This window comes from Lissotriton vulgaris, chromosome 5, assembly GCF_964263255.1.
Source record: "Lissotriton vulgaris chromosome 5, aLisVul1.2, whole genome shotgun sequence".
Classification (NCBI taxonomy): Eukaryota; Metazoa; Chordata; class Amphibia; order Caudata; family Salamandridae; genus Lissotriton; species Lissotriton vulgaris.
In genome coordinates this window covers 1,511,191,168-1,511,211,051 of record NC_141693.1, presented here as the reverse complement: position 1 = coordinate 1,511,211,051, position 19,884 = coordinate 1,511,191,168, and the positions used below count along the sequence as shown (strand labels likewise).

Here is a 19,884-nt window from a genome sequence, read left to right as displayed (position 1 = left end):
AGCGCAGACTTTACCTGTGGGGTCAGAGCACTTCACGAGGGGAACAGAACTGATACATGAGAACTAGTACGGGCGAACATATGACACACACGGATGTGACATTGTTTGAGGCAGGGGTGACAATCGTGTACATTACGGGGATGCAAGAGGTAGCAAGCGGTGCATTACAGGAGGAAGGGGTGACTTGTGTGCAGGTCACAAGGGAGTAGAGTGCAAGTAGAGGTATAGTACCAATTAATGAAGGACACTCTAACTCAAGAACAAACGTTGCGGCTTAGCTGGAGCGTTTATGAGTTTATTAGCGGGAACACCACTCGAAGTTGTCAGGGCGCTTTACATAGAATCAGGTGTTTCTTAGCTGGGGTTGCACTGGGGTCACATGTGTTCATTAGAGTCGGTAAGGGTTAAAGTTAGATGAACAGTAGCAAGTGGAAGCGTTTCTATGTACACATGCTAGGTTACTGCTGAGGTGGACGTCCATCACAAGAGCCAGGTATAGGCCTTTTTGCAAACTTTGTGTAGGTTCGATGTTACATGGCGAAGATACGGATGCGATGGCAGAAATAACGCAAAACCATGTGAATATGTTCAGTGCATTTTCTCCTAGCCCGTCCAGCCCCCCGGTGCCTGGTAGGGGGTGTAGGTTGGGCGGGGTGGGGCGATTTACGTCTTGCTTTATGTCCAGGCAAGCTACCATTCAGGAAAGGATGCCGGGCCACGCCTTGTTGTAAGTCACGGGTGTGACCATGGGTAAACAAGTGTCGGCACACTGGGGTCAGTGGGCCAGATGTAACGTAAAACGGGTGTGGTTTGAGGCTAACGTGTTTTTTCTGATTACAGATTGTCTGTTGGCAAAGAATTAAATGACAAAGAGGACTTTTCGATTTGATCTGGAGCAAGTATGGTTGGACACACTTTCTATAATAGTACAGTCCAAGTGTACCCTGGATATGTGTGGCTTCTCTCTATAAAATCGGACACCATTGGAGCTGTCGCTCTTGGGCCTTGGTGTATCTGCTGTGGTAGCATCAGGTTCGATGCCCGGCAACCGACATGCATACATCCTGTGATTCGAGGGTAAGCCTGTTTTTCCAGTGTCATAAATCTGATGCCCCCTTGCAAAGCAACTGGTACTATCGTGTGGGGGCTGGTACTCGGACGTCCGAGTTACTGATTGCGTACCTGTCAGCAGCCTACATGTATGTTGCTTGTAAGCTGAGTCTTAGTTTACTGGGGCTAGGGTGTCAGCGGGTCTAGGACCTGCACCCGGATTGTGCCAGGACTAGGAGGCTGGATGCTAGGGGGTACACACAATGCATTGCGGTTCCGGCACAGCTTTTGTGTGTGACTATGTACAGCACTGTTAAGTGGGAATGTGATGTGTGTGTGTGTATGACAGCCTCTGCGATTGGTTGAGTGCGCCACTACGGTTTGAGAAGTGTCAATGTGTGGGGTGTGTGGGTTGGTGTGGCAGCAATGTTCCATGGGGAGTGATTGGTATCTCTTTAGCACGTCTCCCTTTGCAGAATGTGCAGCATTTGTGTGTCACAGGTGTGTTTTATATACCATCTCTTTATATCTTCACTGCAAGTGTGTGCAGGGTCACAACCTTTTCAGTCCCTGGGGCTCTAATGGGGTAGGTGTCAAAGCTACCCCCAGGATTATGCTACATCTTAAACCACAGCGAGGGGACAGAGCTTGGTGTGGGACTTATTGTCCAATTAACGGTGACTGTGACTGTGACTGTGACAGTGATTTTCCTACATTTGGCAGTTGTAGAGTTATTGGTTCGCCCATGGACGGGCACCGTGGATAATTTGACTCGGATTAAACATTACGAGAGGCAGCGAACGGTGCGTCATAGGAGGTAAGGTGACATGTGTGCAAGTTACAAAGGCGTCAAAGTACAAGGAGACAAGAATAGTAAGGGGACGCGTTAAGAAGAGACTCTCAAACACGCACTCCAAGTGCTATGGTCATTATCGGATTTACCATGTGAATAATTGACTTAGTTTCAAGACACTACATTGCTGCATCTGGCAAACTAGTTCTCGTAACTGACAGACAAGCTTGGCCTCGGTGGCGTGGGAGGCATGCCACCTCTCTGTCTCATTGCAGAGAATCCATATTGCTATACGGAGGGGGGGCAGGACTTCTAATGGATGTTTTTATGTCTCAAATGCAGGAACCGCGTTGGAGAACCACCCTACTCACATGGGGGTCCACCGGAACTGTAAACAGGTAGAAGGCTCTTAGCACGCTGGGGGGCAGTGTGCTTGGGTCTGGGACATCCAGGTCCTCCCCAGGTGTCAGGACTGTCCCTGTTGTGGGGCACACAGGTTACACCCCAGGGAAGTATTACATTCGTAGTCATCTGGTGAATCTGAACTTAGCAGATTTTCCGGTACAATATGTGGAGGTTTTTCTCTTGTAAAACATTGAATGAACCTGGGCAATTTGTTGATTTAATGGGCAATAATTGGGGTGTTCTGTCGGTAAGCAGGGGGAGACTGTGGGCAAACCATGCATGCCCTGTGGAAAAAATTGAAATACGTTGTCTTCGACAAATGTGATGCGTCTGGGCATATCTGGCAGCCCATAGGCAATAATGGAATGTGTTCTTTTGTACTGCAGCTGGTGCGCAAGCAAGGGGCTCTGATTCTGGCGATCGAGTTAGCAAACTAGTGCTTGTTTCCGACAAACAGGCAAACAGGCTTGGCCTCAGTAGCATGGGGGTACTGATGGCCGATGTCCCTTTGCAGAGAATCCATTTGGTAGGTGATGGGGACATGGCTTCTAATGGATGTTTTTTGTTTCAAATGCAGGAACCACGCGGGTGAACCGCCCTACTCACTTGAGTGGCCACCTGAAATATCATCAGGTAGAAGGGTCATAGCACACTGGGGGCAGTGTGCCAGGGTCTGGGATTCCCAGGTTCTCCCCAGGTGTCATTACTGTCCCTGTTGTGGGGTGCGCAGGTTACAACCCATGGAAGTGAGCAATAGGCTTACCTGTCAATGCTGGTTAAGGGCTGTTTTCATGGATTTGTTATTTCTTCCAGAAACGCACGGGTTTCGTGCTATAATGGTCAAAATACGCCTAGCAAGCTGGCAGGAACAGGGGAAGAACACACTGGGGCCAGTGTGTGGTGTCCTGGGTCCAGGATTGGAGTGTAACCTTTTTTCTATTTTCAGGACAATCGGATCAAGTACACAGGCACCACTTCTGAGAAGGACAGGTCGGAACCGAAGCAGGAATGGCCAAGGGTGCTCCGGTCTCGGAGCCTGCATGCTGTTCCTGGTTAAGTGCTCTTGGGGGGCAAGGTGACAACCTGGTTCTGACTTCTTGTAGGGGAGAGTAGAAGCAGTGTTAAGGGTAGAGGTTGCACAATTACCATGCTCCCTTACACATCAGCCCCAGTTGTGCTCAAGTACCTATGCAACTGCTGGCCTCAGCTCATAGGTGACAGGAGGGGTAACCACAAGGGGATATTGGCAGATTAATGGTATGGTTTTCATTAGGGGTGCCCAGGGATCTTCTCCAGAACGTACCTGCAGGTCAGTACTTGTGTCACATTATAGGGTTTGCACGCAGCAGGGGCGAGGGCCTGCCCAAGTGGTCTGGGGCTACGGTCCTGCCAAGTCTAGACTTCCGTAAGCACAGCTAGGGCCCGTCAGGAGGCATCGTTTTAGCCGTAATGGGGCCTAGTTCGCTTCTTTGACACACTGCTGTGGGTTACAATGGGTCAGTTCTGTGGGACGTATGCTCCGTTGGATAGAGCTCCTTAAAGTAAGGCGTGTGCAGCATGGACCTGGGGTAGCCAGATCAGGCTTGCTCCTGGGTTGTAAGTGATGTGATGGGCCAAGGGGTGCTGGACCAGGTGTAAATGATATGGGACAGCATCTAGTTTGTCAGTTCCGTATGGGACCATCATTAGCAACAGCAGCTGTTTATATGGAGACCAGTATAGCGTCTTTTAGTTCGCCCAGGGTTGGAGCGGGAAGGTCAGCAGCTTGGCAGCCGAAAACGGAGTAGAGAAAATCATATCCGGGACGGAGAAATGTGCACGGGGCAGTCAAGCAATCTATGTTACACTGTCGGGAATAAATACAAGATTATGGGCTACACACAAATAGGCCTTTCTCTGTGCAGGGGGGCGTGAGTGAGCCATTCCCAGGAGGACGCGAGGGGCCTTGTCAGTGCTGGTATGGAGGAGAGGGAGCACTAATACAGACATCTCCAGAGCACAGTTGCAATGTTAGTTGAGAGGTTCAGGAACATTGCGGATACATTTCTCAGTCCGGAGGAGCGGCAGAACTGATAAGGGCTTTTGGTTGCTGGGCAGCACTGCTGTCCAGAGGAGGAGAGGACATGTCCTTGCTTGAGCCGAGGGAGGCCTCTGAATGAACATGGTTTAAGGTCACTAGGTCTATAGGGCCACTCACTCCGCTTTTGGAGCAGCTCTGTTTTCAGCAACTTTTGCGCTGGCCTTCTTTGGTGCATTCAGAATGGGAGCTAGTGGTGAGATCCAATTAGGACGCATCAGGAGTAGCCTTGTGCAGACAGAATGCTGTCCTGATAGGCGAGGTCCTGACTTTAAGGTTGAGGAGATCTAAAACGGACCAGGAAGGGGCAGGAAAAGTTATATTGTTGAGAAACAGATTGAAAGTTGCTGAGTACTGCCCGATGCGCCTAGTTGCGAGATACCTGGCGCTGCGCCTCCCTGGCGAGGGTTACCTCCTGATGCTTGCTGAGGGGACCCCTTTTGACCAAATACCAAGTGCAACGCATAATGGAGGGGTGTTTGGATTTCTCAAGCAACAAAGTCCAGGACAAGCGCTTTTGTAGCCACTCCTTTTGAATAGAGGCAGCAACCACGGCTTTCCAGGCAGGCTTGCCAGTGGAGCACATAAAACAAGTGGGGCGTTGGGAGTCAAGTTGCTACTAGAAAGACATACGTTCTTAAGAGGCAGGTTTAGGCACTGACCTCGAATTTTGATGTGCCGTTGTAGTGTGACCTGGAGTCGGTGTAATCATGTTTGCAGTGTTTGAGGAATTTGGTTGGTGTACATAACAAACAATGTGTAAAACATCTGCGAATTGAGCAACTTGCTCGGGACCTGTGAGATATGGGGGTCTGAAATTACCCCGAGGCTATCTTTGCGGGGCGCAAGGTCAGGGGAGGCAATGGAGGCCTCGCGCAAGCTGGTGAACAGCGCAATGCGCAAAATTTACCGAGCAAAGAAGTTTTGGTTTTGTCAGGCATGAGTTGCTACATGCAAAATGCACAGGGTGCTTTGAAGAAGAGGGCATACACCGATCCAAAGTGGGGATGGACCTCTTCCTGCTAGCTTTAGAGGAGGCATTGGTAGTGGCAGGTTGTAAGAAAAGAGCTATCTAAGGTGGGGGGGCTCTGGGACGTCGGGGGCCACACCCGGGGCCATGGCGGAGTTACAGGGCGATCCAACGCTGGAAGGTACAGAAGGGTACCCTCTACAGGAGCACAGTAAGGGTACAAGAGCAAATTAAACCCTAGGGAGATCCCCGGTGGAATCCTGGAGGAGTGACGGTGCCCCGTTAGTCCTTCGGGCGGTTGTGGACCTGAGCAACCGGGGGTTGCCTGCAACGCTCCGCCCCCGTAGTGGGGAGGGACATGAGTAAGGGGTGGACTGGAGATCCGCCGGGGGGAGGGGCTAGCCCTTCCCCCAAAATTGACAACACCCTGCGGTTAACACCACAGGGGGTTTATGGCTCATCAGGTGGGCAGGTGGCTAGGGGCGGCCTGACCCTGGATCGCCCGTAAGATAACCCAACATGTTGGCATAATGTTTATGCAAATAAAGCTGCAACAACTTTCTCCAACAAAACATTGTGTGGTGTCTGTTATTATGGGAAATTGTTGTGAGCGGGCTGTGGTATGGGCCGATGTTGGCAACATGCCAGGCTGCCCCGGGCCACCGAAGGGGGCCACCTGAGAGGGTAGCCACCCTTAGGGTCACACGATAGCACAGCCGCCAGTAAGCGTTCTAGTGTCTGGGACCTGGAGGGTCCCTAGTGATGCCACTTCCGGCAGGGGAAGGGCGGGCCGAGGGTATATGGGCTGGGGTCGCGGGCCTGGAGCCCTCTTTGATCCCTGGTCGGCCCAGTGGACAGATCCTTCCCCCTTGACCCCCGATGAGGGAGCAGTGCTTCCCGGATGCTGTTTTTCCCTCCCTACCGCGAACCCGGTGGTCGGGCAGAGGGGGGGGGAAGTTATCTAATACTATTTTGCTTTGTGTTGCAGGCGGAGTTACAGGGCGATCCAACGCTGGAAGGTACAGAAGGGTACCCTCTACAGGAGCACAGTAAGGGTGCAAGAGCCAATTAAACCCCAGGGAGATCCCCGGTGGGATCCTGGAGGAGTGACGGCGCCCCGTTAGTCCTTCGGGCGGTTGTGGACCTGAGCAACCGGGGGTTGCCTGCAGCGCTCCGCCCCCGTAGTGGGGAGGGGCGTGAGTAAGGGGTGCACTGGAGGTCCACCGGGGGGAGGAGCTAGCCCTTCCCCCAAAATTGACAACACCCCGCGGTTAACACCACAGGGGGTTTACGGCTCATCAGGTGGGCAGGTAGCTAGGGGCGGCCTGACCCTGGATCGCCCGTAAGATAACCCAACATATTGGCATAATAATTATGCAAAGAAAGCTGCAACAACTTTCTCCAACAAAACATTGTGTGGTGTCTGTTATTATGGGAAATTGTTGTGAGCGGGCTGGGGTATGGGCCGATGTTGGCACAAACACCAGTGCAGGATTTTAGGGCAGTGAGTCTGAGACAAACCTAAATCCGTCTTTCATTTCCACAACATCAGCCATTGAGAATAAAGAATGACTACAGCCTCTGTGCTCACATGGTGACAGATGGTGATGCGGGCAGTCGTAGAGAATGGAATGCCATTGCCTGCACAGAGTTAGAAATGCTGCAACCTTTGTGTATTTCGTAATGGGGAATGAGATTGGACACTGGTGGGTAAGTGATGGATTGCGGGCAATATATTTTACATTTTGTCATTGCAGGCCCTATTTCCTCCCTTCTAATGCATATCAGAATATTTTCTGCATCACTACAAGTTGAAACTATTGACACATGTCATCAAGGTCATGTGAAAGCTGTTCTTTTACTCTCTCAGTGCATCATTGAATTGGCATATCCCCCTTGCTAGGTAAAGCCACATATGCGGCGTTATTATGATTGCGGTTTTTCCGCATCCTCGGGGCCGGCGGAAGGCACCGCCGGCCCAGAGGATGCGGAAAAACCGCAGCGGACTGACCAAAGACCCACCGCCACATTAGGATGGCTGGTGGGCCCTGGTTTCCGTCCCCAGCTTTTCCGCCGCGGTCGGCTTACAACCGCGGCGGAAAAGCTCTAATATGGTGACAGTGTCTTCCAGACACCGTCCACCATATTAGGATGGCCTGTAAATTATGCTTTTCCGCGGCGGGTTTTCCGCCGTGGAAAAGCATACAGAACTTCACTGCGGGGGCCCGTTGCGGGTCCCCTAGGTGAAGGGGGGGTGGGGTGTGTACATGGGGGTACCTATGGTACCCCCTGCATTTGCATGCAGAAAGCGGCAGGCACCGCGCGGTGCCTGCCTCTTACTGCATGCAAATGCAATGCGTGCATTTTTAACATTGCTGCGGGTGCAGCTTGAAGCTGCACCCGCCGCAATGTTAAAAATAGAGGATGTGACCTCAACCCTTGCGGTCACATCCTAATTGCACAGGAGGGAACTCCGCATGCCATGCGGAGGTTCCCTCCTGCTCTGGGGTCGCGGACGGGCGCAAGTCCGTCCGCGATCCTAATGACCCCCATAGTGTCAGTTGGAGAAAACTCAAGTTATTCCCTTGTGTGCACTGTGTGGGGTAGCAGTTAGAGGTGGTCGATCCAACAAATTACCCAGGTCAGCAGAGCCAAGGGTCTAGCTTGGTACTAAGAGCCCATGCTCCACCCGAGCCGTCAAAATATTTCCATGTAAATCATGCAAAAACCTCAAGTAAAATATGATAAAGTCTCTTCAGAATTCCAAAAAGTGTATTTCTTTAAACATGCAGTGCTTTGACATTAATGCATTACATTATATCACAGCACTGAGAAGATACCTATTAAAAGTGATATTTTTAAAGCATGAACTTAGAGCCGTTCCTGCCCAACCCTGGCGACAATGCAATTAAGGCAAGCAAGTTATGTGCCCAGATTCTTATAGACAGTGCAACATTATTGTCTATTAAATTAAACACAATTATTTTTTGTGCTGCTGATATTCTGAACTTGTAGGTGCTTTCTTATGTGGCAAGGATCGGCAAAATAAAATATTTGACAAAGACCACACAATTTAGTTAAGAGAGGAATATATGATTAATCCCATGTTTTCTTGTTTCACTTCATACAAATCAGCCTCTAAATGGGTATCTGTTTCTCCATTTTACCTCAAATATGAATGCTTTGCTTTTAACTGTTTGTGAAAGAGGGTATAGTGAAAGCAGAAGGCAGAAATAACATGATTTTTTGGCTCTTTTTGGACTCAAGCTTCCATGAGGACCTCAAGCTGAGCCAGAGCCATGTATATTGCTCGAGTTTCGAGTGGCTTGCCCACCTCTAGTAGCAGTTGTGCTGCTCTGTTTTTAGGTCGAGCCTAGACAGCCTCTGGAAGATCTGTTGTATGTACTTTGTGGGATCTGGAGATCAGCCAAAGGACTTATCTGCTTCCGCCTTTGCTTAGGGACTATTTTTTCTGTTCAACTGCCTCTATTTAACTGTCTTGATAGAAAATGACCAGTAGAGGTCAGTAAAATACCAGAATTGATTTCTACTTAGGGACTTTATTTTTTTATTTTTCTGGCAACTGTTTCTATTTAACTTTCTTGATAGAAAACGACCAGTAGAGGTCAGTAAAATATCGGAATCACTTTAGCATTCCCTAGATTCCAGGCCATAGAAACGTGTTTTCAATGAGCACCCGTTGACAATAATATTTTTTTTCAACTCTTGTATTTGCAGTCATAAGACCCCCAAAGAGGCTGATCTTATATAAAAAACAGAACTTTGGACAATACATGTTCCCGCTGATAGCCAGTATTTCTCTTCATGTGTTCCTATACCTGGAGTGTTCTGCAGTTTGGTGCTTACTTTCCCTCCGTGTTAAAGAACAGTAGTTGTTACAGAACCCAGGCTAATGTGCTTCACAGCTAAATACATATAAGATCCCAAAGGCGAGACCGATTGCATTGCAAATGCTTCTTATGCCTTGTAATGATCATAGCCTCAGCCGTCTCTGATTGAGCGCTAGCTTCAAAGTCACATCCAGCACCGGACTGGCAGTACCAAGCACCGGGTGTTTCCTCCAGAGGCTGGAAGCGTGAGGGGCCGGTCTTGTGACGGGGTCTGGCTTTGACTGACTGGGGACTGACATTAAAGGCAGCCTGTTGCCTGGCCAGTGGCAACCTCCACTCACTTTCAGCCTCCTGGGGACTTGTGTGAGTCGGGCCAAAGACTGTGCTGCACAATACAATCCTGACACCTAGTATCACATTCAGAGGTGCTCCAGCGTCCTCCTCTGCTCACATTAATGAGGTTAGTTAGGAAGCGTTTGTTTCAAAATTCGAATCGTATTAAGCAGGCTGAGAGTCGTGCAACTGTAAGGTGTTTCTGCATGACGCTTCAGGTGAGGAAAGCAAAGGGCTTTCACTTTATCACTTAATTCAAGCTAAATGGGCTAGTACAAGAATTTTTCCTACAAACAACAACAAATTCATTGGTATAATTATGAACTGTGGTTTCTACATTGTTAAGATCTGCCTTAGCAGGTCTTTATGCCCTGCCATCTATGAATTCCATATTGTTATTGTTTTGAGATATTTGTTAAAGTAGATAGGTGCTGAATAAAAATATCATTATATTTACTGGCTTAAAATCGCATACATTATCACCTGCCACTTGGCCGGGAGTTCCTGACTGGGTCTAGAGCGTGGTGAGCCCCCTCCATGTACTTTGCAGGGGGGCCCTCTAAAGTTTTGCTAAGCCATTGGTGAAACCCAAAATGAAACTGTTGAATGCAATTGAAAAATCACTTTCACCTAGTAACAAGGAACAATTACGTTCCTTCCTGGGTCTAGCAGAACACTACTCCAAATTTGTAGTGTAGTTTTCTGACAAGGTAGATATAATATCAAGTCAAGTCAAGTCAAATATACTTTTATTGATTCGTAAAAAATTGTAAAAGGATGGCAAACCATCATAAAACGCAATACATTAAATGAGCATTATTTTTTTTAAAACATGAGAAAGAAAAAAAAGGCCTTAGGGTTGTGACCACAGTTAAAAAAATGACAAGTAATACAATACATTTTAAGAAATGTCGGCCAGTAGGTTATTTGTTAGCTGCTTGGCTTGAATCAATTTTTTCTAATTCCTTTGCTGCTATTTTCCAGAGTTTTTTGGCACTACAGGAGAAGGGAATCGAAAGCCCTCCAAGACACCTGATGACTGCAGCTCTGCAAGTTCTTATTTGTTCATCCCTAAAAAAATCCAGAAGAATGGATTTTCGGGTTTTCAGTAAAAAAGGACATGTGCATAGTAAATGTAATAGTGAGTCCTCCCTTTGACCACAGAGGCGGCATTCCTTAGATGGCAATGTAAATTTCCACTTTGGGGTCAAATCCTTTGAGGGAAATGATCCCATACATAGCAACATCAGGTAATGCTTTTTATGGTAGGAGAGGTGTTCAATCAGATACTGTTGCGGCTTTATCCTCTGGTAGTCCTGTATCACAGCCCAAGCGTGATTTTTTTTGCGAAGTTCATTTTATCAGTTAACAAAGAGATCCGCTTGAGTGCGGTGTTCATGATGCTTTTGAGCCCAAAATATGTTACTGGTGTTAACCAAGCCTCCTCTAGCTGTAATGTAGACAAGGATTCCTTCAGGAATGTCGTGGTTGAATTAGCTAGTCTTGCTTGATTTTCAATCTCAACCCAACAGTGGTGGGCCAGGGTGTTGTCTTCTGACTCCCTCATCCTCCAATAATACTTTACCAAGGCGCCTTGTCTGGCCATGATCTGATTTTGTAGACCAAATTCTAAACAGATTTGTTCCTGTGAAATATGTAACTGTATTAAAAACAGTCTTTTGAAGAATGTAGATTGTGCTGTATTTAATATTGTAGCATCTTTAGTATTCAGGATTTCTGGGCCATACGAGATGGAAGGTAGGAATTTTGCGGAGATCACCTTTAGCAGATGACCGGTAGAGCAACCTATAAGCTTTTTCTTTAGGATTTTAAAGGCAAATAACAGTTGTTTTCCTTTTGTGCGTCCTTGTTCCACGTGTAGCTTAAAATTGAGCTTGCCAGAAGCCTAGATATTTATAGGAAGAAACATGGGCCAGTGATTGTTCGCCCAATTTCCAGGTAAAGTAGTGCCTGTTCAATGTTTTATTATGTTTGGAAAAACACATGACTTTTGTCTTTTGATGATTAATCGTAAGATGGTTTAAAGTAGTGTAGACACCTAGTCCCGTGATCAATTTCTGCAGGCCAACTGGTGTTTGTGATATCAATACAGTTTCATCTGCATATTGGAGGCACGGTGTCAGTATTTTGCCCAATTTTGGGGGGTCAGCTGGGATAGAGTGGAGGCTTATAAATGTTAAACATGCATGGCGCTAAAACGCAACCTTGTTTTACCCCATTTGATGTTGGAATCTTACCGGTTACGTTGGACTCGTCTCCTTTCTTGATTTTGACCCACGTAAGGGAGTACAGATTGATAATGGCGTCCAGGAACCTGGGCGGGATCCCCCAAGCTTGCATTTTTACCCATAGAGAAGCTCTTGGAACATTATCGAAAGTCGCTTTAAGGTCTATGAAGCAGGCATACAAAGGCCTTGATTTTGCAAAGGCTTGATTGGTTACAAGAGTAACCGCGGAGATGTTCATAAGGGTGCCCATCGCAGCCCGAAATCCAGTTTGCGTAGGAAGTATTAGGTTTGTTTGACTGACCCAAGCCTCTAACTGTACCAGGAGATTAGATGCATACATTTTGGCCTCCACGTCTATCAGCGCAATCAACCTATAGTTGGAGGGATCTGAACAGGAACCCGTCTTATAGATTGGATTAAGGATGCTTCCGCTCCAGGACTGGGGGATCAGACTATTAGCTGTAACTTTGACAAAAAGAGAAGTTAGGACTTGAGACTAGAATGGGGGGTCCTGCCGAAACAAGCGTTTGGTAGTCCTTTCGGACCTGGGGCTCCCTCGGATTTTAGATTTTTTTTTGTAATTTTCAGAACTTGGATTTCTGGAAAAAACACGAAATCATCGGGGCATTCACGGTTCATGGTATCGTTGACTTTACCTCGACCTCCAGCCTCCTTCGCTGTTGGTAATCCACAATTTGGGGCCGATTGGGGTGTAGTTTCATTGCATAGGAGTTCGATATGAGCTCTCCATGTGGCCTCCAATATATCCGAATTATGATGTCGGTTCCGGCTATTGATTAGTTGGTTGATTTGTTCCCAAAAGAGCTTGGAGTCCCCTAATTTACACGCATAAAGGAGTTTCGCCCAAATTTGTTCTTGATGTTCTTTTTTAGTACATTTTATATCCTTTTCTAACTTTTTTCTTGTTTTTGAAATTAAAAGCAGGAGCTCTTGGTGGCATTCTGGTCCCTGAGATCATAGGTGCCTGAGGTATTTATTTAGTTGTTGTTTTTGTTTCCTCAGGCTACTATTGAACCAGGCTGCCCCTTTTACGTATTCTGCTTTGTGGTCGTAGGCAATTTTAGAGAACTTCTTATTAATTTCATAGATAAAAGACTCCCAAGCTTTTATGGTTAATGTTTCAGAGTTGGGTCTTTCCAAAAGACTGGTGTAGGTACTTGGGATATCCTCAATGTTGTCCTTATTCCAGCGGAGGCGTTTAAAGTTATAACAATGTGTTAAGGTCGATAACGCCTTTGCTTTCTCTGGGATTGTGAAAGATTTTAATAAAGTAAAAGATTGCGGCTGGTGATCACTTTCCGCCCTGTCTTTTATCTGGAAGTTCGCGATGTACGGGAGGAGGTCGTAATCCGTAAAGGTGTAATCAATAGTAGAGCGTGTTTTTTGTGTGTCCCTGGTGTATGCTGCGGGCCGATCAGTCAGGCATTGACCATTAAGTACACACATTGAAAGGTCTTTCAAGCGGGCTGCGCATTTTTTGCCAGATGTGGCCTGTCGTTTAGGGGCTGGTGTGGCCTCTGTTTTACCCTTACTTCTGGCATATTGTAGATTCATGTTAAAGTCGCCTGACAGGATGGTTTTAGCATCTGAATAGGCGAGTTTTAATGTTGTGTATGAGGTAATTATTTGTTAGATTCTTGACTTCTTTTATTTGGATGCGGTGTGAATATAGATGTTAAGTATGAGCAGGGTCTGGGACTCCGAGACGTCTATTTTGACGCATAGCATCCAAGAGCAATGTAAATCTATGATAGAGGCGTGCCATGGGATTTCTGTTGGAATAAAGGTAGAGACCCCCTTTTGCTCTTCCGTATTTTGTGGCTCTCTTTGGGAATTCTTTAAAGCCAATTATTGAGGATGAGGTTATCAGCCAGGATTCTTGAAAAAGAAGAGTGTTGTATCGTGTAATAAAGTCCATGAAGTCTGGGTCTTCTAATTTTGAGTGGAGCCCTTGCACGTTCCAGGAACAGATGTTACAACCTTGGTGTGTGTGTGAAGCTATTGGTGAGGTTGTTCATGCCATTCTCAAGGATGTGCCTTCTGCGTCTGAGTCCCAAGAGCCCGAGAACTTACTGGCTACTGGATGATCGAAAATAATAGTAATTTTCCTTGCCGGGTACTCTTTATCCCTTGTTTGGCTATGGTGATCCGGGCCTTTAGCCCCCTTTAGAAGACTCGCAATGTGAGAAGATAGTTATAGTGGGCTAGGGTAACGAGGTGGGATTATCTTTTTTAACTTGATTCCCCATTTGGCGAACTTATCCTTCTACTGCCAAATCTGTTCGATGTGCATTTTGTTGCTAAATGTAGCTGTTGTAACTTCTTGACCTAGGAGACTCAAGTTTTGATGAAATTCGATACTTTCAATATCATTGGTGTTTATGTGGCTTAGAGGTGGAAGGGCTTGAAATAATTTGAGCACAACATTTCTATTTAGAATGTCTTGCGTTCCCCTTGAAACATATTGTGGATTGAAAACCAGTTTGTTATTAACTGGAGAATTAGCCTCCGGTTCATTGTCTAAAGTCCTTTTTGTTTTTTACACCACCACGGGTTCTCAGACGATGTGGAGTAGATCTCGAGGTTCTGGAGATTTGTTTTGTGGGTTGATTTCGCTCCCCTATTTGATTCCACAACTCGGCTTACATCTGTGCTGGTTTCCTCAGCCAAGGTGGACACATCCTGGTTTGTTTTCCTTATTGCCGACCTGGAGCATCTCCCTGATGATTGTGTTGCCAGAGAATTTGAATTATGTTTTTCCTTCCCAGCTACGGGTTTGAATAAACTGTATATTGTTTCCGGCGGGGGAAACTCCCTTGTGTTATGGTTGGAAGCATTGGGCGTAACGGGCCGATTAGGGAATGGGATTGGTTGTCCTTTAGGGTTACTACTTCCATGCTGCTTTGAGTTGCGTTGTCTTCTTGATGGGTTTCATTTTGAGCTGATGCTGCCAGGGATGAATCTTGTACCTGCCTAGTTTGTTTGCGCTTTCTGGACTTTCACAGTCGTTTTCGCTCCCGCTTTGATAAAAGCTTAGGTAGTTTTAGATCTCTTTCAAGAGACTGGTTGCATTGATCTTGGGATGAAGGATCCTGGGCGCCTAAGTTGTCGAGAACACTTGATGGGTTAAGTGTTGGTGTTATTGACTTAGTAAGTTTAATCGATACGGTGGTTGACTCTGTTTCACTACTTTTTTGTCCACTGAGGGATTGGGACTTTCTAAATCGATATCCTTTAGGGTTGCATTTTCATTCTCTGTTGTTATTGCTTTTTCATTCTCTGTTGCGGGCTTGGTTGAAACTTCCCTTGTTGAACTCAATAGATCAGTAAGTATGGTTGGAACAGAGGCTAATTTATCGATTATTCCGGTACAGTGACCGTGGCACATTTGAAAAGCTGTTTCCCGATCTCACTGCACCTTCAGGATCATTTCATTAAAGCTATGCAGCTTTTGTTCGACCCCTGAACATGAATGACAAGAATATTTAAGGGGTCTACTTGCGTGTCCAGTTTGTCTGCATGGAGGATCATTGCTTTGCTGATTGTATCCATTGTGCTTAGCAGGTGAGGCCAAACTTCAGATGTTAATGAGGCTGGCCTGGAGCAGTGGTCCCGGAGGGGCGGTTGCCCTGGGGATAGTTCGCTCAAACGACCTGAGGATAAGTGGTGTCTGGGAGACTGATCCAAAATGATTTGGTTGACGGTTTTGCGCTTCATTTTGTTTATCCTGACAAAGGTGTTCTACTATTTCCAGCATGTGGAAGGGTGAATCAGGGTGGACTTGAGTGTCGAAGCTTGAGTTGGCTATCCCCTGTCTGGTGGGGGGGTGGGCCCCCTTCAATGGATCTTGCATGCCCAAGGGACTCGAAGTGGTTTTATTGTACTGATATGCTGGGTTACTTTCACTGTGATGATCTTGAGCACTATTGCCTTCATGAGGGGGCGGATTTTAATTGGGCAAGTAAATGTCAGCAAGCATTAGAGAAAGTCTAGGATTCAATAATTAAGGCGTGGCATAGAAATTTTTTAATCCTCAGGATAGAATAATTGTTGTAACATATGCTAGTATTTATGGGTTAATAGCAGTACGTGTAGGTTTTGAAAGAGTGGTGACGTGTGCTTCGCATACTTTAAAGGGATCAAAGCACATATTTAGCCATTGAAAAGGAAATGTTGTGTTAGTGAGGTGTAGAATATTTCAAAACTTTTGTATGGGGTTCTCATGTGCATCGACCACAGACCACTAGTAGGTCTGTTCTCTACTAAAGGGGCTGGCAAGGCAACTTCTCATGTGGCACAGTGAATATATAGTAGGGGCAGGTGGAATTTACGGAGTTTCACCCTGTGGAATTCTGCAGAGTTACATAAAAACGTAGTGAGTTTCAGCAGAGCTGTGCAAGTGGGCAGAATTTGGCATGTTGCACTGCCCAGGCTGATTTTTAGTGCTTGGAGCTTGTTCTGCACTGTAACATCAGAGCAAGCTGCACTACGTGGCACGCCAGAGGGCGCTGCTTTTTTCTGCCACTCAAGTAGATTTTCTAATGGATCGGCAGCTTTCTCAACGCAGACGGTCGGGACGTGCAAGTACTGTCTCCATTGAAGAATCTCATTGGGAGGTGTGCCAGCTCCCAGAAATCACGCTAGAGCATGACATTCTCGCTCGTCAACTTAATGTTGGTGAGCTGTGTGTGAGGAAACCCTCTGCCACAACACAGTTGGTGGAGTTTTGCCAGAACTCTGCATTCCAAAAAGAACACAGTGGGCAAAACTCCAATGGTGGAGCGGAATTTTGCATCCACTCTTAATATATAGGTTACAAGAATACATGTTTGAGGTCAGATATATACAAGTCATTAGGAATGCTAAAGTAGACCATTTGTCATGATTGCCATTATCTGGCAATTCATGTGAGGAGGACAGTAGCAAGTGTGCAGGAAGCATGTGTCGGAGCTATTGGCGAAGAGAAGTGGAAAAAGGCTGTAGAGGCTGATGAGGTGTTGCTTTTATTGATAACAAAGTCACCTGGTGGGAAGTTGGCACAAATGGATGATAAGAGTTGTTTGAATGAGTTTCTTATAGTTTGGGATGGCTTGGTAGGTAGGGCACGGCATTCTTTGTAGAACTTTCAGATTAGATCTGACAATGTTGAGCATTTAGTTATTGGAACAACTGCATGTCTGGCATGAAGGCATGTCAGCCATGAAGAGGAAGACCAGAGTAGATTTTTGGCAGCCTGGCATAAACCAGGCAATTGAAAGATTTCTTCACAACTGCATACCTTTCACTTGCAGTAATAAGACACACACAGCTGTTGAGACTCCCGTTGTACTGATGAAATGGCCAGATAGAGCATGGGAGAAAGTGGCTATAAATATATGTGGTCCTTTAGACTGTCGAGGTATAGAAAGTGGATTTGCCATAGTAATGATGGATTGTTATTCAGAATGACCTGAGACTGCTTTCACTAGAGAGGTTAAAGCTTACAATGTAGTTTGTTTTTGTGAAGAAGTGTTTAGGAGAGAGAGTTTCCCCACTGGAATAGTATTTGATATTGGCCCACAAGTATTCCTGAAAAAAGAAGGAATCAAACACCTCAAAACAGAAGTATATCATCCACATTGAAATGGGTTGGTTGAATGTTTCAATTGAGTATTGACCTAATGTATTCAGTTGTTTATGTGTAGTAGATTATGCTGGAAACAAGAGATACAAAATATGCTGTGGAATCACAGACCTACACATCATACTGTCACTGGAGAAAAATATTTTTTCTTATTGAAGGGTAGAGTGACACGCACCTTGATGGTTCCTGTGGGGATCTATAGAAATAATAAGTCTACTTTGGATAAACCTGCTTTGTGTGACAAGTTAAAAAAATATCAAAATCGGTATGTAATGTGTAAATGTATGTATACTTGTAAAGCGCACTATCACCTTTCAGGCATCCTGGCGCTGTATACCGCTGTGGAACCCTTCCTGGCTTTCCTTGTGAGATGCCCCCTACTGGGCACCCCCAAGGTGGAGCCATGCATCCCAGCACTTTCGGGGCCGTTGTGGAGATTAAGCAAGCTATTGCCCAGAGTTGCAGAGTGGGACCCATGATTAGAGTAGGCACCGAGGTAAGAAAAATCGAGTCCGTGGACATTGAGCCAAAGACCCTGCCGCGTCGGAAATTGAACCCTGGTCCCGGGTCAGACCTCTGCATCAGGGTCTGCCACTTCTAACCAGTGAGCCACACTTCTCCAGTATGCAAGTAGACATAATGGTAAGTTGACAAAGAAACCAAGACACCGAAGGAAAATTTGTGAGGGCATGTGCTGGGACAACCGGTAAGAAAGGATGTTATAAATGGCCTTGTCCCAAGATGGTGATAAAGATTAAAGGTAATATTGTTCAATTGAGTGATGGAAGATAGTGAAATGTAAGAAAAGTAACATTGGGTGATGTTGGAAACCGTCAATATTGGGAACAAAGCAACGATAAGGATGTAAAAGGTTCTAGAAAAAAAAGGGAATCAGCAAGGCTCTTTGCCAGTGAACATACCGCAGTATTTTCTGACGAAAGGAAAAGGGTTAGGGTCAGACCAAAGAAGTTCAATGATTATTTGTGTGGTTAATTTTAGTAGATCCCTTTAATGTTAGTATATGTAGACCCATTGAATAGATAGTAAAAATACAGTTGTATGTTTTTTGTTTGTGTGCCCAGGGTTGTGTATTAATTTATTACATTTTGTTTGATAATTTATGTATGTATTTAATTATTATTGTTTCTGTTCAAGAAATGAGAAATGAAATGAAAAAGAAATGTGTAAAGCGCAAAACATTCACCCAAAGGTGTCAAGTCGCTAGCTCATCAAACTGGACAAACCCGACAGTTCTAAGACCACATCAGAGATTAAAAATCCAAATCTTTAATGCCTTCCTGAAGCCCAACAGGTGTGTTTCTTCTTTTAGCCTCAGTGGGAGAGAGTTCCAAAGTCTAGTTGTACTGACCAGAAAGCTCCTTCCAACCCAAGAACACTTTTTGAACCTGGGACTACCAAATTGTGGGCCTGAGATGAATGAAGATGGTGGGCAGGGATATAAGGCTGTAAATTCTGTTTAAAGAAGGCAGGACCTGTGTCATGAATGGATTTAAAAGCTATACAAAGAGCCTTGAACCCCATCCGTCTCTTCATTGGCCACCAGTGTAACTCTTTGAGCACTGAGGAGGCAGATATTATATTTTGGAATGTTCAGCAAAAGACCTGTTGCAGCGTTTTGCACAATCTGCAACTTGGTCAGGCATTTCTTCCAAAGGTTAATTAATAAGCCATTACAGTAGTCGGCTCTAGATAAAACAAGTGCCGAGACCACTAGCTTCCACAATCAGTCGAAATAAATGGAAGAATCGTTCTAAGTAACTTTAATATATAGAAGGAAATTGATGTGACCTGGTTTACATGGCCTTCAAAAGAAAGCTTGGAGTCAAACGTGACTCCCAAGTGCTTCCCGTTATTCGTAGGAGTAGGTAGCGAGCCCAACTCCGAAGGCTACAAAGCAACGGACCAGAAATTAGTGTGGCTTCCAAAAAGTAAGACCTCGGTCTTACTAGAGTTCAATTTCAGACAATTAGTGGCCATCCAGTCCCCGACTTGACGAAGACAGGTGTGGAACTGTGCAGCAGTGTCTTCAGATGAGCCTGTCACTGAAACCACAATCTGGATATCATCGGCAGAGGAAATAGCCGAGAAACCCAGAGACCTGATTAGCCTTGCCAGAGGGGCAACATAAATATTAAAAAGGATGGGGCTCAGCGAAGGGAAATGTGTTATGTTTTGTATGGTTAGTTGTACATTCTCAGGGTGAGGATTCCAGAACCCTAGAACTGGGGATCGGCAGTTCCCAAACACTGCCAGAGGTCCTATACTGTGTATATTTGTGGCTCCAATAAATCAGTTTTGTTTCGATTAAATTGGATTGTGCTACTTTGGAAAACTTACCTCGCTCTCTTTTTCTTGTGCTCTTGCCTCTGTCATTGCTACTCTCCTCCTCACCATCATGTACACCACAGGGACCACCAGCAATTTACTGAGGAGGATCACAGCAAAGATGGCAGTTATCAATCCAGGTGTCATCACCAACAGCGAGCTGCAG

At 45.9% G+C, this 19,884-nt stretch overlaps 1 protein-coding gene across 2 annotated transcripts in view; it reads right to left on the bottom strand.

Annotated features, from left to right (window-relative positions):
* The window catches only part of LOC147712880 (triggering receptor expressed on myeloid cells 2-like), a 696,111-nt gene that overhangs the window by 14,277 nt on the left and 661,950 nt on the right, over nucleotides 1-19,884 (bottom strand). For both annotated transcript variants that reach the window (XM_086923542.1, XM_086923543.1), the window contains one exon: nucleotides 19,731-19,878. In XM_086923542.1, the coding sequence (XP_086779668.1) occupies nucleotides 19,731-19,878 (148 nt within the window). The remainder of the gene's footprint in view (nucleotides 1-19,730; nucleotides 19,879-19,884) is intronic.